Source organism: Rhamphochromis longiceps, linkage group LG1 (assembly GCF_057381845.1).
Source record: "Rhamphochromis longiceps isolate RC_006_pf linkage group LG1, R_longiceps_female_GT1.1, whole genome shotgun sequence".
Lineage (NCBI taxonomy): Eukaryota > Metazoa > Chordata > Actinopteri > Cichliformes > Cichlidae > Rhamphochromis > Rhamphochromis longiceps.
The window spans coordinates 6,508,065-6,521,872 of record NC_140557.1 but is presented as its reverse complement, the minus strand read 5'-3'; the positions used below and the strand labels follow the sequence as shown (position 1 = coordinate 6,521,872).

The 13,808-nt window shown below is 38.6% G+C and overlaps 1 protein-coding gene across 1 annotated transcript; it reads right to left on the bottom strand.

Moving 5' to 3' along the window:
* Window positions 1-2,296: 2,296 nt before the first annotated feature.
* Window positions 2,297-12,246, bottom strand: dnaja2a (DnaJ heat shock protein family (Hsp40) member A2a). The gene is made up of 9 exons (XM_085414788.1): window positions 12,088-12,246; window positions 11,023-11,082; window positions 9,449-9,678; window positions 9,227-9,307; window positions 8,970-9,103; window positions 8,677-8,873; window positions 4,759-4,903; window positions 4,360-4,487; window positions 2,297-3,426 (listed from the first exon to the last, which is right to left on the bottom strand). Exons 1-9 carry the CDS (start codon window positions 12,163-12,165, stop codon window positions 3,238-3,240), a joined length of 1,242 nt encoding a protein of 413 aa, XP_085270914.1. The 5' UTR covers window positions 12,166-12,246; the 3' UTR covers window positions 2,297-3,237.
* Between the last annotated feature and the right edge of the window lie 1,562 nt (window positions 12,247-13,808).

Genomic DNA, 13,808 nt, shown 5'->3' with positions numbered 1-13,808 from the left:
GAAAACACATGAAGCAGAATTAGAAGATGTGGAGAAAAGATGCAAGAAACTTGAGAAAGAAAATGCAGAAATAATCCATGAGTTGACAAACCTTATCCTTGAGAAAAAAAGTGCTCATGGAACAGTGCCTAAAAAAGAAGAAAAAATACTTTCACTTGTTCTGGAGGAGGGACACTGCTGCTCCTCACATGATGTAACATCGTCTTCCTCCACCTCTGTTCCATCTTAATTTTCACCGCTCCTCCCAGTTAACCTATATTAGTTCTTTTCAGAATATTCTAAGTTTTTTTAGTTGTTGTTCTAACTCTCTTATAAGTACGAGTCCACTCAATTCTATCAATTTAGTTTAGCCTGATGCAGTCCACCCAATGCTTTGACTCACTGCACAAAGTGACTGATTGTGAATGCCCAGTAACACTTCAAAGAGTTACCAATTTGTCAGGGTTTATTGCTATATTTCTTTTCTTAGGTATGTTGAAGCTTTCTTAAGTTCTTGTTGTAGCTGTTATTAGTTTGGGTCTAAGTTTCCTTGTATTTTGTTATTCATTGTTTAAGTCCATCTAGTCAATGGACGTTGATTTAAGCTAGCTGGACCAGTGAAACTGATCTTTCTAGTACAAAGAAGTTTACTACATGTTTAATGCTATAATATAACAAAAACAAGTGCAATGTCAACAGTATGAAGAAAGAAATCTGTCAGTCTGACATTTCGGGGGTTAAATTGTCATTATAAAACCAAGAGTGTAGTATAGTATAGTAAGTATAGTAGATGGTGAAATAAAATAAAAAAAGATTCTGTCTAATACATTGGTAAATAAGTATGAAAGGCCATGGGGCGGTCCTTATAAATAGGAAAAGGGGTAGGCTCAAATTTATGAAAATGCACCTATCCAAAGCAATCAACTGGATGCATTTTGAGTCTTTGACGGCCGTTTACACCCCCCGGGCCTTATGTTCGGCACCCTTTTACTAAGCACTTTAGGGTTTGCTTCTACAGTGAAGTAGCTAACTTCATCTTTGCCATAAATTAAAACTGACTTAGCACTAAAGAAAATTCCATCCTTTCCATAATGAAAAGTCAATGTGAAAATGCTGTCTAAGCTTGTCTTTAAACTTACATGATAACCATAAATAATAACGATTGTTTTTCACACTGACACAGCAAAATTGGAAATAAAATGATTTTGTTATTACTTATGTACTTGTTAAAATTAAAATAAAAGACTTTTACTAGATTGTCATTTTAACTTTCTTACATTTCCTACATACTCCACTATCCCCAAATTTGGGAAAACTGTAAAACAGATTTTTGTTTTCTGTTAATCTGCACCACACTGCAACACAAAACCCTTGCCTCCTTCGCTAGCATTACTACTATGACCACCAAAAAATGAACTGTTTAAGGGCCCCCCGCTAATGGGTCAACAAGTGACTTCTTCAATATTATCACTATTTTGCATTGTTCCATATTTGTTTGATGGCTCATAACTTACTGCATTTTCCAATAGAATACAAATGTCAGGAGCCCTCTAAAACAAGCACTGATGAAGGAAATTCCTCAGTGACCTATCAGATACCAGCATTTACACAGGTTTTTCTGAACTCTAATAAAAGTTTGATGATTACAAAGAAGACGTAGCTGAGATTTGTTAAACACAAGGGTCATTGGCACAGGTAGGACATGATCCACACTAAATAGCTTGGTTTTAGCTGTTTCACTCTTTAAATGACACTGAAAGGGCCGATAGATGCCCGATGTTCAGGTCACTAAGGGTTCCTCACATTGAAGTCAATAAACCACATCACAGGACACTTAAATGGCAACACTACTTAAATCAGCACCACTAACCAAAGCTACCAGCATGACCAGTTGAAATGTATATGCATGTATATATGCGTGCTTCTCAACCCATTCAACAGTTTACACTGTACACAAATACTAATGGAAGAAGCAGTGATCAGCTGCCTCTTCAAGAACTACAGAGGTCACAGCATTGTAGTTTCATTGGCATGTCTTTCCACTCAGACTGCTTTTAGGACAGTGTGCGATCCCGTTCACTGATGACAGCTGACTGAGGATGGAAATGTTTTTTGATTTAGTCATACAGTACCTCCAGAGAATAGTTGGCAGGATCCTTGGATTAGTTCTCGTCATTGACACATTGTGTATAGAAAGAACAACTTTTTTCCCTTAGTGAGCCATTTCAAAACTCTGATGGCTTCAACTTATTTCTAGCCTACTACTTCTGGTGGCAAAAAGAAAAACATTGCAAAAATCAATGTAACACACTACGAATGATATTTCAACAGTTTATTCAACAACTTCATAGACATTTCTTGAGAAGTGTGCTGCTTTATTGGATGTTTGACAAGTGCGGGAACCAAAGCTTTGTACATGCACATGGTCTCAGCACAGGTACAGACTATAGGTTTTTATTTATTTATTTATTTTTAAATCACACAGCCTTGAAATACAGCAGCTGATGAAGCTTACCAACAACCACTTCAGTGATATACACACTTAATGAAATTTCTGTTCGAATTAAAAAGTAAAGACAGGGGAAAAAAAACAAAAAAAAAAAAACAACAACAACACGTAAAAACCTAGAAAGAAACTAAAGCTGTAAAAATCAGAAAACAAATCCTACAAATGGCGCCGAGTCGACAAGTCCATGAATGCATAAGTCCGAGGATCTGCATGTCACGTTGCTCAGCTGCTTTGTCTTTGCACATTGGTTAGTCTTTTAAATTAATGTAAATACTATGAAAACAGAACCCATGTCACAAAGAAACATTCCTTTTTACTGATCTTGAGCTCCAATTAGCAGGACACTGGACTATCAGCCATGACAGAGGAAGAGAAAGGTGGGTGGGTGAAGTCTGTATGAACAGAAGATCGTCATCCTAACATGGTGTTCACTGAGGCGACCACTTGTTTCATTACATCTTAAATATTTTATATGAATTTTTACCTAAAGTTGCTGTTTAAAGTGTCTAGATCTGTCTCTGGCTGCACCAGTGTTAGTTCCTCAGACAAAAATCAAAATGATTCAAGGGCACAATATTTCAAACAATCAACAACTTGTGCACGAGTCAGTGTGATTGTGATCTGTGTCTGAGGAGCTACTGAGCCTGACCTGCCTTTGTTTAGTCTGCAACTCATACATTTTCTCCCATCTAGCTCATGGGTTGTGTGTGTCTGTATGTGTATATGTCAGAGTGGGAAAGCGCATGAGATTACTGGTGGGCACACTGTACTCCCGAGCCGTGGTGGCTGCCCTCTTCGTCCGAGCTGTCATTGTAAGCCTCTCTGCGGTTACCAGATGACGAGCTCTGGCTGACGTCATAATCTTGCAGGTCGACCTCCTCCGTGTCTCCACTGATGATGGGTGGCTCTGACCGTGAGGGCAGCATGTCTTCCAGCTCCTTCACAGGGAAAACAATTTTCAAAATACAGCTTTAACAGGCAGCTTCATTGGGATTTCTAACCATTCTCTGGTGTCAGAAGGTTGTGGGGTCATGAGTGCACTGCTACAAGGAGAGAGAGAGCGAGAAGGGGTGCTGTCTCAGGAAGAAATTCACTTCCATCCTCAGCCAGAAAGACAAGCGTGACAGAATTTAAGTACTTTCACATTCATCACAAGAAGGAATCAAATCGCTGAATGGAAGTCTGAATGAAATTAATATCTTTCCCCCCCTCTTTAAAACAACGACAACAAACAAACAGGTCATACTTTCTCTTCAGACCAAAACCAGATTATGTGACGGACTCTGAAGACATAGTAGAAAAAATCATTTGAGAAAACATGCACCTTGGGTTTCTCCCCACTAACCGTACACATATAAATTGCTTTCCACCCAAGAAAAACAGCAGTCCTACATGTGAACATGTTACAGGTCAGACAGCTAACTCACTGCTGAGCTGTCTGAAAATCATGTATATTTTTCAAGTTAAAGCAGCTGTTGTTCAAAGTAAGGTGTGCTGTGGCCTTTCTCCATCAACACTGCTGCCAATATTTCCCTTTTTCCTTGCTTGTTTCAAAGCCGCTAATAAAAGAGCAAATCTATTTACTGCCTCCGTGTGCTGCCATCACTGATGCCCCCTCAGAGGCCTGATGGGCAAGTCTGATTTAAATAATATATTTGAACTCAACTGTAAATGACTCGCTGACTTAAGTCTGTTTGGAATATAGTTTTAATGTCTTAATCTAATTATATGGAGGAAAAAAAATTGCCTATGAAGGACAGTTTTGTAATTACTTCTAAGTACGAAGAATGAGCTTTGGTCTTTGTCTATAATGAGACAAATCAAAATTAGAAGATTAAAGACAGTAAATTAAAAGCACAAATCTGTCATACCCCAAGTTTCTCAGGGCTGATCCAATTGTTGTCAGGAAACTGGACATCAAACTTGATATAAAGATCTCCTTTCTCGAAAGGGTTTCGGTACTGTGGCATGCCTTCTCCCCGCACCATCCTGACAGAGCCTAGAAAAGAGTGCCGTTTGTTTAAAATTAGACTTAATCACATTTTTCTAAACAGTATTTCCAGCACTGGGGATTTAGGGTAAACCCACCCCCCAGTGTTAGTGTGAAGAACATCTTTACAATGATAGAAACTCTCTGCCAATAAAGCCCAAAGCTGGACACCTGCTAGGCTAATACACTTATCTGGCAACCACGTCAGAGCTTTGAATAATGATGCAGTCTGTTCCTGACAAATTCAGTAAGAAAAGCAATGTTAAAAATGGATGTTTACCTGGTTCAATGACTTTGCCAGCAGGGTACTTAACAACAATTTGTCTTCCATCTAAATGTTTCAACATAAACTGGAAACCACACAGCGCCTCCACCAGCCCAATCTTGTGGTTCATGAAGAGGTCATTGCCATCTCGTCTATATGTCTGAAAATAGAGAGAGATTGTTAGTAATATCTGTTAATAGATGAAATCGTCACAGTTCTAACAGATTTAAAAACAAACAAACCAAACAAACAAAGCATCATTTCCTGATATACCAAATATGACAGTGTGGGAAAGCATGTCACTGTATATCATTACCTTTGAATAAAGCTGGGGCTAAAGCAGAAGTGGAGGTTAGTCAATTTTAGGGGGGGAAAAAAAAGTTTTTTTTATTCCAATAATCCAAAGAGTTCTCATCGCTGAAGCCTATTCTCTCATAAAAACCACATTAAACACGGTAACAGATAATTGTCAGAACAAATTGCTTTTGTCTGTGACTGATAGCCTTTTAAAGTGGTCAGAATCATTTTCTCTGACAGTGTCTTTTGAGCTCGTCATCTGTGACAGCTATAATTGACTGTGTGACAATGCTTCTTCATGGTGTAATTTGGCAGTCAAGACATTGGGGGAGGCTATGAACTTGGAGTTTTGTAACATTTCTTTCTTATGTTGCAGTAAAATGCGTTACACAACAGCTTTAAGAACTCCTGCACACTAAACTGACAGGCAAATAAATATCTTATCAAAAGGCTAGAATTAACAAGACAAACATCAACCCATAATGGAACACTCAGTAGAGGCCTTGTACTTTAAATTCACACTGTTCCACAAGCTAGCTTTTTTGGCACTGTAATGCTTTGTCAATTTTAATTATTTTTTATTAATTATTAGAAAACAATTAAGTTCGCACCATCACATTTTTGTAAACTGTATTGTATCCGAACACTAAACACCTCTGCCTTAGAGAGCATTTGTTAGAAATCAATAGTACAAACAAGTATAGCACAAAAAAGTTACTAATTTACTCAATAGGATGCTGTCAGAATGTATTCCTGTATACACAGACAAGTAGTTTTTTAATGCCTCTTAAATACTTTTTATTGTACTACTTCAAATGATTTTCAGACCTTTTGATATAGTGCCATTTCATAAAGAGTACTGATGTTCCATGATCAGTGTTTTATGTGTTGTTGCTGCTGGCTGTACCAACTCATTATGCTACAGATGTCTATGAATGACATATTTTGACATTAAAGATAGACATCCTGTGGGAGAAGGAGCCAGAGGCACTCCTGAAGCTCTGGGTGGTGTTCTAGTTAAGCCAAAACCATCCACAACCCATTTCCTTTAACATTTACCAGGGTCTTTATTTACCTCAGCCGAGTAAGGTAAGTGGCTTGCATATTTCTGAATTTGGCACCATTACGACAAATAAGCTTCATTACGATTTGTCTGTTTTATTAAAATTACAACATTTAGTTGAATTGCTCTTGAAAAAAAGATCAGCATCACAAGACTGATTAGCCTATCAATCCACCACTCATGATGTCAATATAACTTTATTTCATGAGAGGACACCCATCACTTTTTGGCATCCAGCTACAAGCGTTGTTAATGCAAACCAGGAACTCAACACTTCAACCATGTAGAATCATAAGCGCTGATTTTTCAGTGAACAGAAACACTCCTTTTCTTCATTTCCAGGAACACTGTGTTCAGCTACTACACAAAATCCTTTTTCCTTTGGTCCACTGTGTGGCTGCAATCACAGCATTGTAAGATGCCGAAAGATGAACCCTTAGGCTGGGGAGCCCACGGCACACCCATCTTTTGCCATCTTACAATGCTGTAATTGCAGCCATTCCCCAACTCTCTGTGAATGGTACTCATGGCCATTGATCAGTGGTCTTTGATCAGTGGTAATGAGAATTTGCATCCTTCAGTGGGCTGGTTTCAGTCATTATGCAAATGTACGGTTTATAAGATTGGGGAAACCTGCGGTCAGCTGAGACTGAAGAAGTCACTTGGATGAGTGACGAAACATTTCTCCCACAAAACGCTACGTCCAGATGAACAGAATCAACTTTTTGGAGATTTACTTTCCTGGATGATTGAGAATGCATCAAGACGTTTTGCTACCAAAGAAATTCAACATTAAGGCATAATACGATTTAATTATAAAAACTCAATAATGTATAATGTTTTCCTTCTTATATGCACTGAAATACAGACTTTTTTTCCCTGTTAGAATTTTCTGTGATACAATTTAAGATTTTCTTACTTTATTTCTTGAATTATTGCAAACAGAGGGGGTGTTTTAAATCAGTAGCTTACTCATGAATCATAAACTCACGAACAACAGCTGTATATATTCCACAGCAGGTGCACCATTTAGCCCACAATCAAACACTATATAACACATGACTTAGGCTTTTGAGTGCTCAAAGTGCTAAAACAATTATTTAAATCTCGTATTGCATAAGGAGGGGTGCCTCAACATATAAGAAATTATTTGACATGATATCTGATCAAGACAATTGCAGCTTTTATGAGAGATAAAATTAATTAAAAACTATCAACCTTAGTAATGTTGCATTTTAGGCTCTGACAGCTCACAAAACTATGACTGATACAGAAATCATATTTTTCTAATCTGTATCAGTTTCACCCATATTCTATCGCGATATTTCATTTTCTTATCGTTGCCCGACATTATACCGGTATTACCGTGAACGGTATGATATGGCCCAGCCCTACCTAAGACCCATAAAATTATTATCCATCAGCGCTGCAGGAGGTTGGCATGTTAGTATGAAAGTTAGGTGAAGCATAATGCCATAGACAGAGAAACAATGACCAGGTCGTCCATCTACTACACTAAGTGAATTTACTAGAGCAAACTGAAAATGCTATAGATTGCCCCCCAAATGCCTTCCAAACTGTATGCAACGCTCCAAGTTACCACAATGCTCACAGATGTACCCAGGTTGTATGCAAAAAGTGCATTGTTAAACCACATCAGGTGGGATGGGAGGGGGTAAAAACCCAAGCATCATAATTAAAAATGAAATCATGAAACGTTACCTACAACGTTATGTTGTAGGGGAAAAAAAAATAAAAAAAAAATAATAGGGTCCTGGTTATGACGTAAGGTACGACACAGATCTAACACAGAAGCATAATTCACCTGTTAGAATGACTTATTCACCTTACGTGTCTGTCTGGACTGTGGGAGGAAGCTTGAGTTCCCACAGGCAGAACATGCCAACTCCATGCAGAAACACCCCAGGGAATGATAATACTAACCTCTACACCAGCCTGACACTCTGCTGCTATAACACTCATTCCAAAATGTTAAAATCTGCTCCTAGATAAATATCCTCTGTGTTAAAATAATTAAAGATTAAAACTAAACATTTATAAACACGCCAAAACTAACCAAATTTATTTAAAAAACACCCTGAAATCAAAACAAAAATCAAAATGTAATTAAAACTTATTTAAAAAAAAATTGAAATATACAAATTCTGCATGACTAACTCCAACGTCTCTGAGATTTTATTTCCACTTCTTTGATGCTTATTTAAGTTGTGCGTAAATTCGTCACCTCTGCACACCCACACATGTACTGTGTTATACTGTGTTATACATACATTTTACGAACCAGCTGAGACTATGAGATTTTGGCCATTAGTGAAAACAGAATCAACAGTTTGACATCAAAAGAATGCAACAGGAAGCTTTGGTCAGGTGTGAGGAGCTGGATTAGAAGAAGTTCACCTTTTTATGGGAGTGAAGTAATTAGCAACTGACATACAAAAAACACAAAAGGAGAATAGACTGCTCAAAATAATGTTAAAACCATCACCTCCTATTACAGAGTATGCATGGGTTACGAGGGAAAGGATAACATGAATCAGACTCCCCCCATGTACCTCGTGCTCTTTTTCTTGCAGGACAAGAACTATATCCCCAGGTTCAACGCCAGGTGCCTGGTCAGCTTCTCCTCCAAAGGTAATTTTCTGGCCATGCTTCATGCCTTTGTCCACATGCACCTCCAGAATCTTCACCTCCTTCACGACTTTCTTGCCCTCGCATTTTTTACAGCGGTCTTTCTCACTGATCACCTCACCTGGGGCAGATTAAATAAAACACAGGATCAGAGATCTGTGCAGATCAATAAAACACGCAAGTGCTTAGTCATGGTTTACATCACTGTGGCACTTACCCTCTCCATTACAATCAGTACACACTGACTGCATCTGTTGGACCATACCCGGGGCCAGCTGTCTGATCATGATGCGCATGCCACGCCCCCTACACGCCGTACACTTTTGTACAGCACCCGTCTTGCCTCCCTGCCTGTATTCACACAAAGCCACAGATGGATTTGTTGTAATAACCAACAAATATCCCAGGATTAAAACTGTTAATATCTAAACTATCAAGCAGAAATAACAGCAAGATGTTGGTTATACTACTCACCCATTGCAAGTGCTACAGAGTACATTCTTGCTAAGTTGTAGTTTAGTTGTTTTTCCATTGTAAAGGTCCTCCAGTGAAACCCTACAGAAAAAAAACATGATATCAACTGATGCAAGATAAAATAGTTGTGCTGCACATCAAGAGCAATTTTAATTAATTGCAAACACAAAAACATTAAATCAATTTAATGTAGTACATCTGAGTTTCCAAGCTAGGTCTTACTTGAGTGGATGGACCATGTCTTCTCCTCTCCTCCGACCTCCATTCCTGGATCGACTGCTCTGTCCACCCATGAAGCCAAAGAGTCCACCTCCAAAGATGTGGGAGAAGATATCGTCCATCCCTGGGCCACCCCCGCCACCTTCCCGCAAGCCTTGTTCTCCATAGCGATCATAAAGTTCTTTCTTTTCAGGGTTAGTTAGCACCTCATAGGCAAAGCTGATTTCTTTGAACTACATTTTGAGAAGACCAGAAACGGAGACAAGACAAAAAATAAAATAAAATTAACTGGACGAAGGGAACGGCCTGTTTCAAAATGGCTTTTGGGATTTGACAAAACAATTAACTGACCCACTTAGATCCAGCCACACATACAGTCTGGGGTTCATTTTAGAACCATTAAATAAAAATGTGTCTTAAGCTTATGGAAAGCAGACACCAATCAACTAAACTGGTGAAAAATAAATAACACTTGGGATTTTCCTTTGGCTCCATCTAAAACACCCGAGGGGGACAGAAGTCTTGGGTACAATTTCAGCTCTCCAAAACATAAGACTTCAGAGCAAATTCACAGCAAATTGATTACCTGTCAAAACAGTAACTCAAAGTTTCAACTGACCTATACAAACTTTACCAACACTCTTAAGTCTCCAATAAAAAAAAAAAAATTAGAAAGAAAACTAATAGTTAAAAAGAATAACATCTAGCTTCCATTTGCTTTGAAGATAAAATGTGACGTTCAGCATGAGTTACAAGTTAATCTCACAGCCAGTGTAAAGGATATTCTCGGTAGGACACACCATTTCCAAAACTCAAATGCTTTCATTATTATGAACACTGCCTCCAGGCTTAAGACTCTAAAGTTGCCATTTTCCTGTTGGCAACAATTTCCTGCTGAGAAAATCTCTCACTGCCATATTGGGGATGATGAAAGAGAGGCTTGTAATTCCCCCCCCCCACACCACACCTTTCAATAAACATTCCAAAATCTACATTAGAAACTAATGCGAATGTTAAGCACAGCTGTGGAAAGGGCTCTTCCAACTTCAGCTCAATGTTCAATAACAATTTAAACCCTTAATGAAATGTAAAGGCTTAAAGCGAAATCACCACAAAGCAAAAGTAAAACTAAAACGGGAAGTAACTCCTGTCATAACAGGACTGAAAGATACATTAAAGCTTCAGATACACAAAATACTAGGCACATCTCTATGAGAGAACATGTTCTCTATGTTTAAAATGTTTTACTTAAACATTTTAAACTATTTTTCTTCTTTAGTTATACATAACACTGATAGCAACACATTGCACTTTATCCAAAGGACTAATTTTAATAAACATCCAAAAAACAAAAGAAAGAAAATCTGCAAATCAATAAACGAAACAGAGTAATTAAGTACACATACATTAGAATTTGGTGCATAAAATGAAAACAGACTTTTTAGCTTTTTATTGTTTTCCCAAACACGTTTTTTAATTTCAAACATAATTAAAACAAACATAATCGCATAACTCATCTGGACATATGATGACCAGCTCCACTGTAAACCAGGTGGAGGCTGCCACGGAGGAGTTACCTTATCTCCAGAATTAGGGTTCTTGTCGGGATGATATTCTTTTGCGAGTTTCCGGTATGCCTAGACAATAACAAAAAACAGAGATAACTCCATTAGCTAGCAAGTTTTACATTGGGCATGCGTTGTTTACGGGAAACTTGCGTCGACATGACTCCAACACACATGAAGGAAGCTTATCTACGGTTTACGCAATCACACGTGCCTCCCTCCCCGAACAAACCTGGCCGGCCACGCACTTTCTGTCTCGGCTTTAAAAAAATCATTTTCTCCAACAATAATCCATAACTGGTTTAGTAGCGACGACTGCTATTCACCATTTCCACGCACCCATCCCCGGGAATTACCCTTTAGTGAAAAAAGGCAACTCAAAATGTCTGACAATTTCAGTGCTAACGCTTCTAAGCTAATTAGCATATCTTCTCGCCAAGCACGGACGGGGTAACGATAACGTTTAAGATGAAAATATGACAGCGTAATAAAGTTATCCGATAATGTGCTAATAAACAAGAGGTCGGTGAACATCAATTTAGTCTAGTCTAGCATGGCCAGTTAAAAAAAAAAACATCACACGCCGGTTGGGAGAAAAAAAACCCAACCAAATTTAAATAAAAAAACAAAACCGCTGAATAAATATCAAACTTGGATTCTTCGGCTCATTTTGATCACTACGTGTTAGGAATCTATTTCCACCGTTTGTCAAACACAAAATCAAGGACTAGTTTGGCTGGTTTCGCGACAAACACTTAAGCTAAAGCTAGCGTGAGGTCAATCGTTTGATGCGTACGAGCTAGCCTTGGTTTCGGTTGACCTTTTTCACATTAACAAATTGAAAAACATACGTTTTCCTAGTCGATCGTAGCTAAACTGTGAAAGAAAAATAAAACATTTATTGAACTCATAAACGACACAGCCCGACTGTCACATGAATATCCAGGCCGGTCAGCCTGATTCACTGCTAATGTTAGTTAGCTTCGCATAGCAACGCATTTCCTGATTGAGGCACTTTTAAGACTTTGAAGCTTAAACGCAATATATAATCCCGCAAATTATCTCCCATGTATTTACCTTTTTCAGCTCATTTTCAGTTGCAGACGGAGACACTCCGAGGATGTCGTACAATTTCGTGTCGACAACATTCGACATGGTGTTGCTGTTGATGTTGCTTCGACAGGAGCTGGATGGACAAAGAGAGAAGGAGCCGGTGGAAAATGTTTGGCTCGCCTCGTGTCTCCATTTCCGGAAAGTCAGACCCGCCGCGTGTCCGCTGGTGCCCCCTGGCGTGGATGTGCTTGATGACTGATGAGCTTACACACGAGAGTAAACACTCGATTTCCTTTTCATTTTTCTTCTTCTCTTATTTATTCATTCATTCATTTATTTATTTTAGCAAATATTAATCATTTAATTAAAGTTAATTTAGACAAAGCTTGAACAATTTCTTGCCATTTTATAACTGGCCCTATAGTTACACCTTCACATATAAAAGTTTAAACTCAGTTTATGAGCTCAAACTGCCATCCTGTTTTTACAGTCTGTTAATGAAAAGCGAACTTTCTGTTTCTCTTTATGCTCACTGAATCTTCTTCTTTTGGCCGCTCCCTTTAGGGATCACCACAGCAGATCATCTGCCCCCATGTCACCCTCTTCATAGCATCCTCCTCTGTCACATCAGTCTTCCGTATGTCATCCTCCACTATATCCATAAACGTTATCTGTTTTCATCCCGCCTGGCAGCTCCATCTTTAACATCCTTTGTCCAGTATATCCACTATCCTTCCTCTGCACATGTCCAAAATATCTCAGCCTTGGTTCTCTAATTTGTCTCGAAAGCATTGGACTTGAGGTCCCTCTGATATACTCATTTATAAATAAATCTGAGAATCTTTCAATTCTGCCACTTCAGCTCGATCTCCTGTTTTTTGTCAGTGACACCATCTCCAAGCAATCCATCATAGCAGGTTTTACTTTGTAAACCTTCCATTTCCCTCTTGCTAATATCCTTCTGTCACACCTCATACTCATCTCCACCCACTCCACCCTGCCTGCAGTCTCTTCTTCAGCTCTCTGTTGCTATGGATGGTTGATCCCAGGTATTTAAACTCATCCACCTTGACTACCTCCACTCCTTGCAGACAAATTATGGTTGATTTATTATTGGGCCCTTTTATTTATTATGGAATACATTGTTTTTGAATGGTTGCATCTTAGTACAATCCAAACCATGTGATTATCGCACACTCACAACATGGGAATATAATCTTGTACTTGACCACATTAGCACTGCAGATATTTGCAATTTATTTTAATTCGTTTTAAACCCGATGTTAATTTAAGACGTCGGTCACGATTTAGAGTGGCATTGAGTTTGTTATGCCTGCACAGAAATTCAATTTTGAAGTCAGTTAATGAATTCAACCTAATAGCGAGTGTCTCAATAATTAAGATTTCTCCACGTCTAACTTGTCTTCATTTTTCATGTCAAAGATCCATTACTGTTGTGGCATATTATAACCTCAGATGTCTCATCCAGCATTAGGACCGGAGGGGGATATGAGAGCTTGTCCGTGCAAATTGTCTTGGGTGTCAGTAGATCTCCTCGTCCCGTCTCACTCCTCTTCTGAGAGGCCATGAACAGTGCAATAATACTTCGACAACAAACTCATCCAATCAGTCACACCCTGTTAATTATAAATGCTTATTACGTCATTCATTGCATGTACTTATACACGTGTTGTATACTCTTCTGTGTGTACTACGTAGCAAAAGGATAAACTAGAACAATTACT